General features: G+C 41.3%; 2 protein-coding genes across 2 annotated transcripts; one reads left to right on the top strand and one right to left on the bottom strand.

Moving 5' to 3' along the window:
* Positions 1-30: 30 nt before the first annotated feature.
* On the top strand, positions 31-11,625 carry CRYM (crystallin mu). Its single transcript, XM_080556660.1, has 8 exons — positions 31-544; positions 788-938; positions 1,977-2,039; positions 4,611-4,712; positions 5,242-5,425; positions 7,579-7,700; positions 8,567-8,651; positions 9,326-11,625. Exons 1-8 carry the CDS (start codon positions 372-374, stop codon positions 9,388-9,390), a joined length of 945 nt encoding a protein of 314 aa, XP_080412786.1. The 5' UTR covers positions 31-371; the 3' UTR covers positions 9,391-11,625.
* A 2,768-nt stretch (positions 11,626-14,393) lies between these two features.
* ANKS4B (ankyrin repeat and sterile alpha motif domain containing 4B) lies at positions 14,394-19,705 on the bottom strand. Its single transcript, XM_080556653.1, has 2 exons — positions 19,274-19,705; positions 14,394-16,079 (listed from the first exon to the last, which is right to left on the bottom strand). Exons 1-2 carry the CDS (start codon positions 19,435-19,437, stop codon positions 15,029-15,031), a joined length of 1,215 nt encoding a protein of 404 aa, XP_080412779.1. The 5' UTR covers positions 19,438-19,705; the 3' UTR covers positions 14,394-15,028.

The following is a 19,705-nucleotide window of genomic DNA, read 5'->3' as shown; positions in this document are numbered from 1 at the left end:
GGCTGTCGGGGGCCGAGGCGAGTCATGGAGCGGCTGTTCGGTGGCGCTCGCAGCCGCCCCGTCCCTCGGCAGTGCCTGAGGGGGGCCGGCGGCCGATCTCGGGGTTCTGGAGCTCGCTTAAGCTCCAGCGGGGCCGTTTCTCCGTCCGCTGTGTGTGTTGAGGGTGCGAGGCGCCTCAGCAGCGGGCGAGGACAACGGGAGGCGCGACCGTGCCCCGGGGGGCTGAGGGAGGGGGAGGCCGGGCCCGCGGGGCGGTGCTGCTGAGGGGCGGGGGGCGGTGGCAGCCGCCAGATACTTAGCGGCGGCTGGGGGGCAGAGCCCGATGCTTCAGATCCGTGCCTCTGCCTGGTGCTTCGGCCCCGCCGCTCGCCATGGGCTCGGCTCCGCCCGTCTTCATCGGCTGCGAGGAGGTGGAGAAGCACCTGCACCGCGCCAGCCTCCTGCTGCCGGCGCTGGAGGCCGCCCTGGGCAACTTCTCGGCCGGGGCGGCGGGGGGCGTCGTGCAGCCCGTGCGCGCCGTGGTGCCGGTGCGGCCTCACGGCGGGTGAGGAGAGCGGGGCTGCTTCCCCGGGCTGCGAGGGGAACGGGCCGGGCAGGGGGTGATGCCTCCCGTGGCCGCTGTCAGAGGGAGGGGGTCGGGCCCGCAGCGGGGAAGGGGAGGGATCGATGAAATCAAAGCGTCGGGAAAAGGTGGTGGTACCCAGTTGTTGATTAACTTCCCCGTAAGCGCTTGATGTTAACCGTTTCGGTGTCTCTGATGCTGAAATTAAGTAATCCTCTTCGAAAGGTACCTGGGAGTTATGCCTGCTTACAGCGCCGCAGACGATGCTCTGACAACCAAGCTGGTGACTTTTTATGAGCACAAGAAAGATTCCTCTGTTCCCTCTCACCAAGCGACTGTCCTCTTGTTTGACCCAACCAACGGCTCTTTAAAAGCTGTGAGTTGAGTGCAACACTTCTGCATCCTCCTCTGTGAATGTTCTGCCAGCTCTTCCTTTTAATTTGTAGACGTTGAACTTCACTGGTGTAAACTGGTGTAAGTTTATCATTAGTAAAATGTGTTTGTGCCTAATTGGAATTTGGCCGGAGGTCTTACATCTTTCATGTGTGTTAAACAGTACTCTGTGTCCTTTTGTCAGCTGTTTACTGTCATGTGTGGTTTGAAGGGAGTCTGGCTCCCAGGGTGACTAGAAGAGAGAGATGATCTGGAAAAGTTTACCTTGAATTTTGAAGGAAAAAACCTTGCTGAGTAAAGAATCTTGCACCATCTTAAGCCTAAATCTAAAGAGAAATGCAGTTGGTATCAAAGGGAATAGTATTCACGATCCTTTTTTTTTTTTTAAAGAATGTTGGCCATTTTAATTACACTGTTGTAATGATGATTATTAAAGGACAGAAACTGGTCATGAAAAGTATAATAGCCTTTCATTCTACACTGTATTGGCAAAACATCCTTTATCTTAAAGTCCCAAAAGTCATTTATACACAGCAATTAATACACTTTGAGACTAGGATGTCCCCCCATGCATGATACACACATGTAAGGAATTCCATGGTTCTCTGTCACCCTTCTGTTACAGAATAAGACAGTGCAGCTCAGGAATTACTGCTAGCTTGCGCTGGTCCCTGATTGTACCAGAGCGCAGAGTATTGCAGTTGTATCAATTCCTGTGCTGGAGACCCAGGGAAGTGCAGTGCAGCTGCATGTGAGTTAGGAGTAGCTCAACTTTGACCGCTTTTCACTCCATTTATGCTGGTGGAATGGCATGAAAGAACTGGAATAAGCAGAGAATCTGCCCGCCTTGTACTTGGGCTTCATGTGGTTTGTGGTTGCTGCAGTACTAATTACTGACCTTTATATTTTTGTCTATGCCCTTTAATATCACTTAATGCATATAATCCACAACTTGGTGAAAATATTGGGCATTTATTCATGTTTTTACTGTTTGTTTCAGTCTCATCTTGTTTTTTAAAAGGTTCTAGATGGCAGTGTCATTACAGCAAAACGAACCGCAGCAGTTTCTGCAATAGCTACCAAGGTATGTCTTCTATTTCTTAAATCAGAACAGAATCAGTTAGTGGTGTTATCACCACCATATATATATATACATTTATTTATATATAGAAAGTAACTACAGAGAGTGACATAAGTGTCTTTCACTGCATGTCAGTTTACTTCAAGTACAGCTTTAAATTAGAATTAAGTGTATGTACCCTCAGGGAAAACTTAAAGCACAATTTTCTGGTTTAATTGTGTGAGTCCTGTTTGGCTTTAATATTTTGTATTTGATGGTACGAGGAATCTGTGCTGTGTTTTTGTGGTTCATTCTGCATACTCTTCAGGGAATTTGCTTTGGTTTCCTCTGATTTTTTGTTTTTTTTTTCTGTGCTTGACTTAACATGCTTCTTATGGCATTGGGTGATAAAGCTGTGGTAACGTATTCAGTTTTGTTTAGATGTGTATTTTCTGCTGTGAGGTCAGTAGGGGTGGATTTCATTGGACCTGGAGAAAGAAGAAAAAAGTGTATTTCTAGGGGGGCAGTGTGGATCCTCTTAAGGCAGATGATGTCTAAGATAGTTGGATGACTTGTCCAGTTGGTCAATTTCTTTGTCAGTGGAAGATGTCCAGATGACTAGCCCTGACTACAACCATAAACTTCCGTGTCTGAAAGACAAGTGATGTAAATCTTAGTGTATGTTGCTTTACATTGTTTCAGATGGAAATTGTTGCTCTCAAATTCTTTTTTAAAACGATATTTGGCTGGGCCCCTATCAGTGGGTAGAGAGCAAGTCACCTTCCATTGCGCAGCAGTATTTCAGTCTTCACCTCAAAGAATGAGGCAATAAGAGGGCCAGAGCTGAAAAATACTTTTGTTTTTCACCTGTCAGCTTTACATCAGACTGAAGGCTGACCTCACCACTTCGTTAGTGGCAGTCTTCATGCCAGCCTAAATCTATCCATGGCAATAGAACTAAACTGACATAAAATTGGAGTGAAGAACCTGTCCCCAAGAGCTTCCCAAGGGACAGAACAATTTAAAATGGATTCCTCAAACATTAGGTTATAGGCCCTCATTCATTTCATCTATTCTCTACTTAGACGGTTCTGACAGTTTTTACACAGTCAGGGCTCTGCTGGCCTCAGAGGAGTTTGGCTGTTAAAGGGACTTCAAGATCAGACCCTTCATTATTGTCTGCTGTTTTGGGAATTATTCAGGAGTGTTTGAGTTTAGCTCATAGTTGTCATCTTGCCCCCTTTATGGCATTCACTTTTTAAAGACCCAGTGCTTTTATGCAAGGAACCTTTGAAATAAGTGCTTCAGTGTCTTTGAAAGAAACATTAAAAAGAGTTCTTGCTACTGAAAAATGTGATCAATGAGATTTTTTTCAATTTTCTTGCAGCAGAATAAGTGTTGAGAGCCTACGCAGTTCAAAAGCTCTTTATTCAGAAGTGAGTGGCCACAGCAAATGCATAAACAAGACACAAGGATAGCTTAGGGCTGGACTCCAGCAGCCCTCTCTTCTCCCTTGCCAAGTAGTGGTGAATCACAGGCAAGAACTAAACCAGAAAACCAAAAACAACCATAAGTCTGAACTTCAATATTTTTTTTCACATTGCTGTTTTTTACAGTACATGGTGCATACATACAGTTTTTAAGAAAATTCCTTTCTCAGGCTTCTAAATCAGGAGTTTCACCATCTGTTGTGTCTAGATCTAGAGATCATTGTATTTTGGGATACAGGATAAATATATGTAGCAATACAGGGTATCTGGGGAAATATTTTATGTATGAGGAAAAATGTTGAAAGGGCCCAGTGCTATCACAACTTCAAATGTGGACATGGGCAGTGTAGGAGAAAAGACAAAAAACAAGGGGTGAGAGGAACCTGAATGTAATGCGGTGTTGATATATGAGGGGGGAGGGAAAGAAAGGAGCTAGGGACGTCCCAGTAAAAGGACAGGTAGGAGGTGGCAGAGGGAAAGGGTATCACCACACTTGTTCAATCAGAATTACCTCTTGCGGTGCTAAATTCTGCTTGTGTTACAGTTTGTGACTTCACAGCTGCAAAAGAAGGTTTATTTTGGGCCTGCCAGGAGCATTTTACACACACAGCTACCACTTTCACTACTGATAGCTTTTGGTATTGTGAGCCCTGTTTTCAGCCAGTACAGAACATCAACGCTACAGTTTTACACTTCATTAATCCCATAGATGTGATACATTATACTGATAGTAGTGTGTGCTAAGGCCCCAGAATCTGTGTTAGTTCACGCTGTTGGATGTTAAGTCTGAATTTCAGACTTAACAAACCTAAACAATTCAAATCGAGAATCAAGCCAAGGGGTACTTTGGTGCTATTGACGCTAGCTTTTGCATTATCGTATATGTGTGTGTGTGTGTGTGTATATATATATGTATATAGTGGTTATTGAATATCGATTTCTATTACTAGGAATTTAATACTAGCTTTTGCACAAAACCATGATTTTTTTTGTTTAAATGGATTAAGATTACTGCTTTCTTTTTGTAGTATTTTAATATTTATTTCTTATATCTGTTAATATATTGTCTTACCTATGCTTTTTTTTTATGTTTGATACCATTTAGTTGTTAATGCCAGCTTTTGCAGAAGTGCTGTGCATTTTGGGAGCTGGTGTTCAAGCATATAGCCATTATGAAATCTTCATGGAGCTGTTTACATTTAAGGAGGTAATGGACACAACAGGGCACATTCATTTTTGTCTGTGACATTTCAGGAGCACATTTTATAAATAAAAGATGCTACAGACAAAGTTTCATGTAAGAGATTAATGGTATTTTTGATTCTGTTTATGCAGAGCACAGTAATACTATGAACATCTGTAAAATTTCGTGCTCAAATGTTGGTCCAAGCGTGTTGGAAACAAAGTCATGTTTCAGATGGCTTTTTTCTCTGAGAAAATCTTACTACGTATGCCATGTTTGAGTGAACTTTCTGTGACTTTCCATTAAATGTATTTATTGGAAATACTTGGGTTTTATAAATACAGTTCGACAAGGAGCTGTTATTCTGGCATTGCAAAACAGCCATTCAAATGTAGCTGACCACCCATGGAATTTACTCACTTACATGATGACAGTGTTAAAGGGGAAGAAAAAAAGTTTAGGATGGATGTGACTGAAAACTGAAACAAAGTCTGTTCTGTTTCAACAAGGAGAAAATCTCCAGGCTGATCTGTTTTTCCTTTCTTCCTTGAAGGTCAGGATATGGAATCGCACAAAAGAGAATGCAGTGAAGTTTGCTAACTCAGTTAATGGTCCGGTGCAGGTCTGCTCTTCTGCTCAGGAGGCAGTTACAGGGGCTGATGTGATTATAACAGTCACCATGGCAACAACACCAATTTTATTTGGAGAGTGGGTAAAACCAGGTGCCCATATCAACGGTATGCTATGTTCTTGTCATTTAAAGGACGTATTTATTATCATGTATGTTCACGTGCACCATCTTTGCCGCTGTGTTGTTATTTCATGTTCACTTGCTCTCCATTTAAATAGCCTGTACAAAAATGTTATTTCCCAAGTGATTCCTGCTCAATCTGTTGTTTTGCTGGTAGCACTCATCCTTCTGTCATTCACTTTCATAAGCTCCTCTATTTGTCCATTTTGGGGCTGATCACATTGATTTTTACTGGAGTTAAAAAAAAAAAAATAAAAAATGCAGTAACCAAGTAAGAACCTCATAGTTTGACCTCTCATTATAGGGAGGTTTTTTTTTTTCCTGCCTTATGATGTTACCATGGTATTGTTTGGAGTTCCTGGACGTGGTCAGATTTGTTTATTTTTTTTAATTGTGGGCCTGATTCAGATGACCTTGTGAACTTTCCAAATGGCACGGTAATGAGGCAAAAGCAACTTGTCAAAGGGGACGATTTAAAGTAAGTTCCCACATTCCAGCAGCATCCTACCAATTTTTCAAACTCTATTTAGTCATTTGTCATTGAATGATGTCTGTGTTATGTCACGGCATGGTAGCCAGAAGTACAACCAAAATCAATTAAGATCTACAGTCACTGAAGCGACACATAACACAAAAAACCTTTTCCTTTCTTTGTCTTCTTTTCTTCTTTCTCCATTTAGGCATTCAGGCAACATGGAATCTGTTATTCCATAACAGTCAGACACTTTTAGAAAATGTTTGACTACAGTAAAACTTTCATTAACCTATGAAAAGTTTGTAATGATCTTTCTGTACTTAAGACAAATCAAGCAGTTTAACTTCTTTAGTTTTTCTAGGTATGTATAACCTGCTCAATTTGTACTACTTACAATGTTGCAAGGAGACAATAGGAGCTATAAGTTTAAAAATCCTTGTTAGTAAAATTCAGCTCTGTCTGCTTGTGCAGGTCTTTGCTGCAAACTACTTTGCTTCTGATCTGTTAAGGATAAATGAGGGATTGTTCAAATCTTATTTGTCTCTATAGACATGTAACATGAACGCATTCTGGATCAAATTCAAGGATGATAAAATTCAGGTCATTTGGCAACGATCTGATGAAAGAGGAGGAGGGTGCAAGAGATAATGGACAAAGGGAGATGGTTTTCTTATGGCTCAGCTACCCAGAGTGTCTGGCCAGGGATAATCTTCTGACAAATATAAAATGTGTTAGAGAAGCTGTGTTAGTTAACTTTGTTTGGGGGGGACACACAAACAACCACCATCATTTAACTTGGCAGTCACAGAAACTGAGGCCACTGTCTGCAGAAGAGATGTAGTCTCTTTAACCTTAAGATTATCTTCCCTGAGTTGCCTTGCCAGATGATTGAGGTCTGTTCCAATGGTGCCTTATGTAAGCAGAAAAGAATAATTATGTCACACTTAAGTACTGGTGTCATTCTCAGTGCTGCTAACAAAGGCTTGTTTGTTTTGTACTTACACATACAGTTTCACATCCGTACAGAAATATAAAGGTATGTGATGAGGGAAGGCTGAGTGCTATCTCCCCTTCTCTGCCTTGTTAGCATTATTTGGTAGGAGCAGTTTGACTAGTCTACCAAAGAGATGGAAACAGTGCCAGCGAAGAACCTCAGTTCTGTGAGATTCGCTTCACAGAGAGTTGCAGCTTAATGCTTCAGCAGGTTGAAGTGCAATGACCTATTGGTTCCAGTTGTTCTGGGTTCGCTTATGAGGATTACAAGACCTTTGTCAGCAGCAGCGTCTAGCTGACTAGAGCTCAAGGTTGCTGTACATTTTAATGAACACTAATGCTTTTGGAGGGTTGGACCCAATGTCATCTTTAACTGACGCTAATGGAAATTTAAGGCATTAGCACCTTACAGAAGCAGGCCATATACACCTCGGCATTACAGCTGAGGCCAGGTTGAGAGAAATCCCAGCCTTCACCAGTTGTTCAGGTGCATCCCGTTTTGTGTTGTTGTTTTTTTAAAACCAATGAGCATGTCACCAGTGATAATGTCAGACTGTATATTACATTTCCACAGTAATGTCCATTGTTAGTTCACACGTGTCTTTTGGACAAAACATGTTTTGAATTTGCTTTAAATATTCTTCCCAAGTTCATCAGTTTTATTGTCTTAGCTGTTGGAGCAAGCAGACCAGACTGGCGAGAACTGGATGATGAACTGATGAACAATTCTGTTCTGTTTGTGGATTCCAGAGAGGCTGCTCTTACTGAATCAGGAGATGTTATATTATCAAAGGTGAGGCTTTTTAAAATGAGGGACCTTCTCTTTGTGGCAGTTGGCTTGTGTTCGAAGTGAGCTAGTGTGGATGATGTGCTGCACTGAAATTTTTCAGAGCATCAGATGTGGCTGCTAGGAATTTCCAAGCACAGGCTGAAAGATAAAACAGATCTTGAATGGGAAATTCTGTGTATCTCTGATAGAACCATGTGCATTCATTATTAACCATTACATGGCACCATATGACATTAGCATACTTTCAACATTGGTCTTTGTGTACAAAGTATTGTTTTGAAAGATGTATGTTTCCTGCACCATTCAGTAGTTCTTGCATATTTTTCAAATCTTTTTGTTAAAACCTGTAAATTCTTTCCCATGAGATTTCAGTGTGACTGACACAAATCTGGCCTCTAGAGACTGGATGACAGAAGCCAAGCAGACAGTTACTGATCTGCAGAAATTTGATGGGAAGAGACTATTTTAGGTTTATTGGAGTTTTCTTCTTCTAATATTTGTACAGAATGAATATGGTTTCCACTTCTGAGGTTTAATATAAGAGGGTCAGATAAAGTAAGGTATGTGAAGCCACGTCTCTTTTGTTGGATAGGTAACAAACTATCCACTGTGAAAAGCTTATTTACGGAGGAAACTCTGACAAATGTTTTTTCCCTGAAAAGCATTCCACTTCTCTGAGATTTCTTTCCAGTTTCTCTATTATTGATCTGAATACTGATCTGCTTTTCAACAGAAAGGAATCAGTTATGGGATAGCAGAACTGGAGGGGTTTCTTTTGAAGTCACTCAGAAAAAAAAAAGTTTTAATGTACATACGGATATTACATTTCTGTATAAATATATTTTTTTATAAATGTATTTTTTTCACAGGCGGAGATTTTTGCTGAGCTGGGAGAGGTACTGAAGGGTACAAAACCAGCCCTGCCTGAGAAAACAACAGTCTTTAAATCACTGGGTAAGCCCCTCCTATGTGCAAGCCTGACAGAAGACAATGCCTTGTTATTTATTAGGTCCCCCATGCGTGGGAAAACTGCTGATCATCTTTAAAACTGCAGTGGCAACACGTTCTCCAAAAGGAACTAGACTGTGATTTGCATTTTCCCTTATTTCACTTTTTATTGATTTAGCAGGACTGATGTAATAAAAAGAGATAAGAAAGCAAGCAAACAATGGGAAAAGTACCTTTTCCATTTCAGTTATTCAAAATGAATGCAACGTTTATTAAGACAGCTCCAACGTGAATGTCCTGTTGTCATGCCTCTAAAGTCTGTCCAACCTACAGATAATGTGACAGTGCAGTGTAGAGTTGTGGCTGCCGTTTGGGGGAAGGAACAGGAGTGGTGATTAGTTACCATGTTCTGAGCTGCATGATGTATCTGAAAGGGTCAAACTGTGATGTAAACGCTGAATCAGAAAATCAGATTCATGCTATTACATTAACTTCATATCAGACACACAACAATTACATGGTGACAATAACTTTGAACATAACACTGAAGGTGTTTGGGTTGGGGAGTTAATCCTGTTCCTGTCCAATTAGATAACTTCCTAAGTCCTTCTGTTCCCTTCTGAAGCTATACTACTGCATAGAGCTGAAGAGCTGTTTGAAGATGACTAATTCTCTTTCAGGGATGGCGGTTGAAGATACAGTAGCAGCAAAATTTGTTTATGATTCCTGGTCAGCTGCTAACTAAAGACAGAAGTCTACAATGCCAACGAGGCCATAAAATATGAAGAAAATCATTTGCACTTAGTTTCCTTGGATTTTTTGCTAACGAGAAAGGCAGCAATCCTGTTTGAATGCAGCCCTTCTGCAACTTTCAAGAATGAAAAGTAAAATGTCAAGTGTTTTCCAATGACAAGTGTTAGATACCTGCAGTATTACTAGTAAATGTATCTCATGTAAATGGCAAGTGTTAGATATTTGCATTGACACTAACAGGTATTTATGTATTTTGGTATAATTCTGGAATCAGTGCATTTCCTCCTTAATTATTTCTGTAGCAGGAATCTGGGGGTAGATTTCATGTTTCCAGAGGGGTAATTCTTACTGGGTAGAAGACAGCAGTTCAGAGAACAGAGTGATGTTTAATTGTGATGGTACTTCAAATAGCACTGTGGTTTCGGTACTACACGGGCAGTTACCTAGTCTTCAGTCTCTCCTGGGGACACAGCCCACCCAGGCTTAAGTACGCATCTTCCCTTCCAGATCAGGCTGGGGTCTAGAAGTCACCATCCTTACTTTCAGCCCCTGACAGCCCTCACTTCCTGCCCTCAGACCCGATTGATTTCCATTTAAGAGCACACTCCTGAGTGGGACTTTTGTATTAAAAAATGATGCCTTCCCTATGGTTAGATGTGTTTCCATAAAAGACCTGGCTCAGGAAGGCTCAAAGAGTGCAAAATCGGAGCTACTATTATGTACATTTTAACTGGGAGGAAACTATATGCAGTACCTTTTTTAGTACATTCCTGTTTAGAGTTTTGCAATTTTCTTGTTGCAAGGAGTCATCCAAAATGTGAGCACTAAAAATGTTTTTTGACTTAACTTTTATCTGTATTCTCTTGGGAGATTTGCCTGTTAATCTATAGTGTTTGTAAGTTCTTTTCTAAGTTTCTTGAAGGTTGAAACAACGCTGAGTTCAGTGGGATAAACTTCAAGTATACAGGCAAATATTTTCAGCTTGGCTGTACCATGCACTATTTGGTAATTGTTCTTTCATGCCAGTGGGTATTTGCTGGAGCAGGAATTTCAATGATCCTTTCTTGCCAGAGGAGCCCAGGGATGTTCTACAGAAGAAGTTCCAGTTTTGTGCTGTTATGCAACTGCCTTACAAAAGATTGAGCATATGCTGAAAAATAGCCATTGCCCTGGAAACAAATTCTTGTCTCAAGCCAGAGTTGTGCCTTGTGAAATTTTATTTCGTCTTGCATATTATTTCATGTAGGCTATTCCTTCCTTCTGTAGAAGGATTAGATGACATAGAATAAATGGAGCAAGAGGAAGGAGGTTCAGAAGCAGTTAGTGTTAAAGCCTCTGATGGTGCGTAAGTAAGTGTAGAAGATGTTAATGAGTACAGTGCAGGTGTGGCGTAAGTAATACTCCAAATTATAAGCTTGGTGTAAATTAGTTGGAAAAAGCTAGTAAGTGGCAGAGTTTATAATGTGTACAATTTCAGCATGGAAGGATACCAGGCCAGTAAGTGAATGGGGCCAAAGGATATGTTCATGAGGATAAAAATTTAACTCCACTGATCTTATTTATATCAGTGGAAACAAGAACAGATATTTCTCTACTACCTTTTACACTTTTTAATTATAGCAAAGTTACCTGTGTATTTTTAGACGTGTTTTTTTCTTCATGTCATTCATGAAGCATTCAGAAATGTGCGTGTTGGCTGAGCCTGTTACTTCAGTGATGGAGAACTCCACTAGCATGAGGCAAATGTGACAGCCTTAGGTGTTCTGTAATTCAGGAACTGTATGGACACTTGCACTTACTATTTATAAGAAAATTATCAAAGTTCTGTGCCTGTATGGATCAAAATTTGTAATTTGAGATGAGGCACGGTGTTTGGGAAGCAGACATACGGTTTATTTTCACATGTACTTGTCTACAGACTATGCACTTTAAAAAGTAGATGGAGCCAGTCCAAAGACCTGAGTCTGAAAACAGTGTTCTCAGCTTTCCTTGGCAATAGGAGGGTCTGGGAGCCTAGCTTCAGCATTTTACTTCTGAATTCTTGAAGAGTGTTCAATTCAATTACAGTGGAAGTTGCTTCTATGTCATCTTAGATTTTGGGGGGTGGGGGAAGGGTAAAAATAGTAGGCTTAATTTCCATGTTTTCTTCTCTTACAAATTAGTGTCTCAAGATTTGTGTAACTTGCATTTATGTTAAAAATAAATAGCTACTGCTGTTTGACTTTCATTTTGTTATCCATTGTTTGTCTGTTCTGGGTAGTGTTTTGAAGATCAGGAAGAAAGTAAGCTGTTCCAGTGACTGCTGTTACAGTAAATGTGATCACAATGTAAAGGGAAAAAGACAGACCGCTCTGCTCCATTGTGATACTCAGTTTTGCAGTCATTGTCCTGCATTGTACATTCCCTCCTCCTGATCTCTGTCCAGTGCAGAGTAATAAATCCTTAAAGAAAGAAAATCTTGTAGTTGGCAGAGCTGTGTTTGTGTGAGATCCCATGGTTTTACAATTGGCTTTGGATTGGACCATAAGATCGCACATGATACACGTCTCTCGTTGAATGTGCTGTATGAATGTTACTAAGGAGTGAGATCTAGGATTCACTAATTTAAATGCTTCCAAATTACAGAAGAAACAAAGAGGGTGGTGAAAAACTCGAGGGAAACAGCAAAGGGCGGGGGGAGGGGGAATGAAATGTGAGCATTCTTACTGTTTTTCCCCCTCTATTGTTCAACATGGCTGTTCTATGCCAGAGGCCGATTTCCAGGACCACCCTGCAAGAAAAGGGCTGGGAGTATTTTACTGGAGTTTAAAATGGCAGCTGTATTGGGGCTTCCTCAGTTGCCTAAAAATCCATGGGGCATTCTCTGGGACTTAATATTCAGCCTCTACATGCGGCTCTAGGACAAAGGTCTTCTGTAGATCTTGTGCTCTATCTGCTAGCTCTGTAGAGTTACTGCAGATGCCTAAGGACACACTGAAACACACTGCATGCTTGTGACAACTGCATCAACCAAATTATGTGCAGGTAGTTTCAGCCATTCTCTCTGACTGTCAGAGGTCTTAGCAGTTAAGCAGGTTTACAGATGAATATGCAGAGAGAAATTTTCAGTGCAATTCAGAGATTCTCCCAATCTGGTACTCTTAAAGTGTAATTTCTCCAAGTGCCTTTATGGGTACTCCATTTGGCTCTGGTCAGCCACAGGCACCTGCATGCTTAACAGAATCTTGGAAAATATTTCCCTGGATAAAAGGATCCAATCCAGTTGTTTAAAGTCTGGCTTTAAAGGTGCGTTATGCTCACCACCTTGTACTAGCGACAAGCCTTCAGAGCAGCAGTGCAGCTGTAGTCTCAACCTGTTCTCAGGGGAGGTAGAATTCAGCCAGGGGAGCTGCAGGGCAATGAGGCTGGGCTTGCTGCTTCCATGGCTGCTGGGAGAAACAGGAGGGATCTCCCCCCTGCTCTGCTGAGGCTGGGAGCAGGGCGGGGAGAGGCCTGGCTTCCCCGGCAGTGACACAGACGTCCTAGCACTGGGGCTGTGGCTCTTACGCTGTTCTCAGCCACCTGCACCTGCAAGGAGTGGCTCGTTCCACCTTTGCCAAGAAGTAATTCTGCCTTGTACTCTGGCCAGCAGTGCAGGGGCTGCCTTAGAACTGCACAGAACAGTTCAAAGACCGTTTTCTTGTTTCCACTCAATTCCCTGACAGAATAGCAGTGGTGGCTCCACAGAGGCGGAGCTGCTCTGTGGTAAGGGTAGCCACTGACCAGGCCCTCCATGAGTGACACCGTTCACTGCTGGTGAGTTGTGGGAAGGTCACAAGCACTTGTTTAGGCAGCTGAATAGAGGGGCCGACTAGGGGGGAGAGTGCCAATCCTGAACGATGTCCAAGTTACATTGCAAAATAAATGGCTGTATAGCTTATCGGGTAGAGCAGGATGGGGAATGGGGTTGTAGGCCTAGTCAAGCAAACTGCCCTGCACTTTTACTTCAGTTGTGTGAGTGAGAATGATAGGGTTTGACCCTTCAAAATCCACTTGTCGTATACCCTTGAATAGCAAAAGTTCGTTTGCTTCTTGTTTTGTTAAAAATTTGGGTGTTCCATAGCCAAACCCAAAACACCCCAGCAGGTTAATAACACAGAGGCTGAGGGATGCTGTCTGCTTTAATTGCTGTGCTGAACACAGCAGTCATCTGAGGTTGCATAGCATAAGATTTTGATGTGACTGCTTAATAGGAGAAAATATCAATGTGCTGAAGTACAGGAATCCAAGGAGAAAAGAATGCAGAATAAAGTCCAGCCAAGAAAAGGAATCATCATGAACAAATCAAAGAAATGAGATGTAGAAAGAAGGAACCATGAGAAATAGATAAAGGATAAATACATGTCCATAAATGGAGTATACTCTGAAGGAAGAAATCATATATAATAAAAAGATATAAAAAGAGATTTAAAGGTAAAAGTCCTGTTAATAATTGTGCTTCTAAAACCTCAGATGTTAGCCAGAGCATGGTTACTACAAAGCCTTATTAGATTCACAAGACAACAGGAATGATTAATTCATATCAGATAGTGCTTGCTTCCCAAGGGAACAGGTCCAAGACAGATGAAGAGAAGCCTGATGTGGGTGCCTCCGGATGGACTGTAAAGAACAGGAGCTTCCACAGAAGCGGTTTATTGTTTTCTTTCTCTTTCTCTTTTTTTTTTAGGTTCAGTGTATGTGTACCCAGTCACATGCCATTTTGAGGCTGAGGCTGAAAATGACCAACAGAAAATGCTGGATGAAAGAGCCGTAGTTTCTGGGACTTTGCATGACAAATGTACCCTATAGGAACCAAGCTGAGGACATAGAAAAGATCAAAAACTTTGAAAATAAATCCTTAGCTTCTTGTAGTTAGAAGGATTGCATCTTGATGCCACTTAGGACATGATGGATGCTGGCAAATGGGTCCAGTGTAGTGATACAAGAGAAAAGAACGTGCAACTCACACCAAACATCTCTCGGCAAGGTACTTCATATATTTTTAAATTAATATAAATGCAGTAGCAAGAAGCCTGACTGACAAGAACACAAAACTTGCTGTAAATTACTCATATTTATATTAATTCAGCAGTTAGAAGAGTCAATAAGTCACAGCTGAAATCAAGGTTCAGATTCTGCTTCTAGCATACCATCACTACCAGGAAGGGCAGTTTGTAGCAACCTAACAGAAGTGAATGAGTGAATGGAGAAAACACAAAGCTCTCAAGATTTGGGAATGCTTTTTTTTTTTTTTTTTTGTGGCTTTGGAGAAGAAGGGAAGGGTATTATTAAAGAATGTGGCATGTCTGGCCTTCAATAATATTTTAAGTTATTCAGACAAAAAGAAATCCAATCTCCATAAGAAGGGAGAAAAAGCTTTGAATCTAAAGCTTTTAGTTTTTTTACCTTCACATTCATTCTTTTTGGCAGAATGTGCTTGAATTAACATCCTGTGTACCACAGCCATCTATGTCTTTGGCCTTGCTATACATCCTAAAGCAATTGGTAACCTCTTTGCCTTTCACTTTAGCAGATGTCTGAAAAGAACTGCATGCTATTTTGAATCAGGAAAAGATAATCAGTGTGCAGGTTACAGCAACAGGTACATTGATTTATAAGCAAGTATCTACAGTCTTTCCAGGGTCCTTGAGAGCCTGTTTTCTTTTATTCACAGCATTCAGGACCTTCTTTCTTGGCCCCAGCTCTATCTGAATGCTTTGTAGATCTTCATCAGAACATAGCATCAGGGTGTCTAAATCTATTTTTTCCCTCATGAAGACTGGAAGAAACTCATCCAGCATCTGTGATGCCAGAAATACCTCAAGGGGTGTGTTTTCTGCTTCCTCATCATCCCAAATGAGTTCCTCCTCCTGCCAAGGGATATTAGCACCATTTTCAACATCATCTTCCCTGTCATTCTCAGCATTTTCATTCTGAAAGAGCTCACTGGACATTTTAAAGCTTATGACTTCTTTCTCAGAAGACATGCTTCCAGGATTTACATCTGCAGCCAAATTCCTTCCAAATACAATCTTGCCGAGACCTGGCCTCTGGAAAATAGAGAGCCGACTGTCATTGTCATTCAGTAATTCATCCTCTTCTTTCTCATCAAATAAATGCATCACACTTCTCCTATCCTTGTCATCTGCTTGGCCATTGCTTTGTGTTTCCTGGCTTCTTGTGCTACCAGCTGTCTTTTTTGTCCTCAGTTTGAAGGTATCTTTCAGATTTTTGGAGAAAGGAGTTGTTGTATTTGAAGTGAAGAGGCTAGGCATCTTTACCCTTGAGTGTGTCCCTTTGGAAGAGGTTACTGTGCCAACATTTTCTTTCATATAATTCCTGTTCATTTCATGTTGGTGTTTCTCTTGTCGCTTCTCACATTCCTTAATTTGTTTCTCCACATTCCTCTGGGCCTGGGCTTTTTGTTTGGAGACCTTCTTTGGGTTCAGCATGTTCTGCTCCGTGGCAGCTTTGTCCAGGATTCTGACGCATTCATGGCGATCTCTGCTGGCAGCCACCTCAAGAGGTGTGCGGAGGTCATTGTCCAGAGCAAATATATTGGCACCAAAGTTGATCAGAAAAGAAACGCAGTGGATGTGACCATTGCAAGCAGCATGATGGAGAGGAGTGCTCCCCCAGATGTCACATTTGTCTGGATCACCTCTGAGAAGGAAAATAGCACAGAATGAGCTGGACGTACCCAAGCATAACACTGCAGTGGAACTGAACAAATACTAAATGTTTACCTCAGCGTTGCTGTGAGGAGTACAGCACAAACAAAATGAGTCAGTTTAGCTCCATTCTGGAGATCGGTGCTGCACCTACTTACCTCAAGCACTGAGTATGCAGGCAAAAGGCTGCAGCTCTGACTACTCTGCCACAGACTGCTGAAAGCAGGCTTTGACTTATACTCATTGGAACTGGTTGCAAAACTGTTTCAACTGCTCCTGGGCAGAATATTTTAGAGGCTTTTGGGTGACTCTTTCCTTTTGCTTGTCAAACACAAGGACAATATTAGGAGGATTCTTCAGTGATTGCATTGATGCATATGTATTGTGTCCATACAGTCACTTCTTTAGCAGGTAATAGGTAAATGATTAGGAGTAAAGCCCTGATTACACATTTCTCTCCATTGCTGCTGGATTAAGCTGAGACTGATGCTACTGTTTTTCTTCATCACTTTTGTTCTCCTTAAGCTTCTTTTACTCAAGGGGTTTGGAAAGCAGAAGCTCATTTGAAAACAAAATACCATGTCTTTTCAATAAAATTTAAAGCCAGAGAACTTTTTAACTCTTGCACTGACTTCACATTGAGCTGGTGCTTGCGGACTAGAATTGGCTTGAATCTATTAATTCTTATTTGGTGGGATCAACATCAGCCATGGTTCCGATCAAAACTTGGGTCATCTGTGACCAACAGGTCAGGCAACCACAGTATTCCAAAGCCTTTAATAACCTTGGAAAAATTTACAAAGTCTTGGATATCTGTTCCATGGCAATTGCACCATGGATGAAATTGTACATACTATCACAAAATCTCCTTCAGGTGTTGGTCTCTGTCAATGAATATCTCTGGAAGAAAAAACACTAACATATTTGCTGAGGGCCAGTTCTGAGAACATCAGAATTCAACCTAAAATGCTACAGGCAAGTGGGAGACTAGAGGCCATGTAGAATTGAAGCACGCAGCTGCTTGTGTTGAGAAACAAGAGCAAGCCTGAGCAGGCCAGGCTCTGAGAGTGCAGGCATTTCTACAGGGAGGTGGCAGCTGAGCATCAAAGTTTTCCCACTTAGACATGTGGAAACCATGTGTACAAATTTCTGCTTTTGTGGCTGTACCCTGGGGAACTGCTGCAAAGTGTGCCAGATTCCTTCATTCCCACATTAGCAACTGTCTGCATTATCCTGGCCTTGGAAGGGCTGGGCCATCCATCCTCCCCAGGGCCCCTTCAGAGCTGTTTGAGGTCTGTTTTCCCTCTGGAGCCTGCCAGCCTTTGAGTCTCAAACAATTCACAAACCAGAGTGTCAATTCCCAGCTCAGGGGGACTTTGGACAAAGTTTTACATCTACTTTGGCATCTCTTACTCCTCTTCCACTGCTTTCTCAAGCACGAAGAAGGAAGCTCACACAAAAGAGAGCAGATCTGTTACTTGGTCTTGCCTCCATTCATGTGCCTTCAAAGCAGGCAGAGAAAACACCTCTTAATGTCTGGGAGACAAACTCTTACAAGATGAAAGGGTTTATTTTTAATAGTGCTACATTTTCCAAGGGCTGAGTGTGTTGCAGGCTTCAGAGTCCTAAAATCTGCAACCACTAGAGAAAAAACATCCTGAATCTCAGTGCCTTTGTCAGAAAGCCTTCTTTGCTTCAAGGAAAGGATGGCTTCATTAAAAAAATTAAAATACTTTCTCAGAAGACACTGCCTTACTGCAGAACAAGCTGAACACCTTCCAAAGTTCAGCTTCTGCCAAGAGAACTACTGAGACTACAGCCATATCTCTGACAGCCTCAGCCTACTGATTGTATCAAGAAATCTTGGATTAAAATAGAAGTGGATGTATATGTTTGATAATTTTGAGAGCACTGCTATCCCAAAGTTGCCCTCTACCAAAAAAAAAAAAAAAGTGAGTTAAAAATACATTAAGTAACAAATAAATAGAAATTTCTTATCTTTGTGTCACCTGCTGTGACTTCTATGAGCATATATAGTAGAAGACATTTTTAACTCACATATTGAAAAGATTACTTAGTTATTTGTTCATTAGGTAGTCATTCTGTCTTCTAGATGTTCAGAGACCTTTACTGACTCTAGGTATTTCCTTGGACCTGCCTTAATTATACAAGTTGAAAAACTGCCAGTCTATTTTTGCTTTTCCTCGGGGACACAGCCATAGCTGTAGAGTCCAAAGGTCTTTTTTATTGTACTATTACAGCCACGCCTGAGCTCAATGAACCTTAAAGCACGTCTATGACAAACCCCTTTTTATTTTATATTTTCATTTCTATTTTTTTTTAAGAACACTAAATATACCCAAATAGTTATTAAACTTTCCCTCCAATCTTCTTTAAACTGTTATGATTGAAAATGCAGGTTGATCTTCATCTCATTCCAGAAAGAATATTTTATGTACTGCATTTTCTTCTATTAAATCTTGCTAGAGAATCACGCCTTAAAAGGTAGACTCCAAGCAGAGAAAATACTGAGATGATATGTAGAGGTAATGGCCTTTCCAATAATACCTTTTTACTTAGTACATTTAAATGACAAAAAGAGAACTATTACTATTAGGAAAAAAAAACCAAAACAAAACAAAACACAAAAACAGTAGAAAATCTTTTTTTTTTTTTCTTTTTCAGTTTGCAAGGACCCTACCCAAGTTCTGAAACAGTACTACAATTTTTAGTGTGATGGTAGTTGCTAATACTATAAAAAACAGAGAAATAACAATTTTAGATGTTACTGTCTCAAAACTATCAGTCGTGACTTGCCTCTGGAAAGCATTAAATCTTCTGGTGTCTAATACCTGCACTTTAGGAAGCAAATGAGATAGATTTTTTGCTAAAAATATTTCAGACAAGGCATTTACCTTTAAAGCCAGTTCCAAAGATATATAACCACAAAAGGCTGTCGGCCCACTTCTCCATTAGAGAGAGCTTCACCAACCCCATGTACAGACCCGTTTACAGGTTCTGGGCCTAAACCCATGTGAATGAGGAGAAACAGTTCTTGGCAATGCATTGAAAGAAATGACCAGGATTTTCAGCCTTTTGGGTCTGGTGTCACGGCAGCATTAGAAATATACACTAATTATAGTTTTGAGCCACAAGTTCATGAGAAATGGAGGCTGATTCACTCACCCTCTCCGGCATATGACCTCTAGAGCTTCTAGATACCCGTGGTATGCTGCCAGAAGGGTGGGCGTCATCCCATCTTCATCTGAAGTATTAAGATCTTTTCTAGTGGCTTCTTTCAAAAGGTCCAGATTGCCATCAGCTGCTGCTTTGTGATACCTGCTCGACATTTTCAGTAACTTCTGGTTTCCTGAAGCAGCTCTGTCCAGACGGTACAGCTACCCTTCCATTACAGGGATAGTCCATTAATGATTACAAGTTGAGACGTCACCTTGAGGATGAATATGAGGAGGCAAAGTTCATCCTAGCAAACAACTGGAGTGCTGCAATAAGGCAGCGGTGTGGTGAATGCTTTCATTTCCTGAGGGGTGGCTCTGCTGCTTACCTCCCATTGCATATTTGTCTATTTAAACACAGAGGGGATTCATTCATCTTTTC

Source organism: Anser brachyrhynchus (genome assembly GCF_964034855.1).
Source record: "Anser brachyrhynchus genome assembly, chromosome: 15".
NCBI lineage: Eukaryota > Metazoa > Chordata > Aves > Anseriformes > Anatidae > Anser > Anser brachyrhynchus.
The sequence above is the reverse complement of the archived record's forward strand: the minus strand, read 5'-3'. Positions and strand labels throughout refer to the sequence as shown.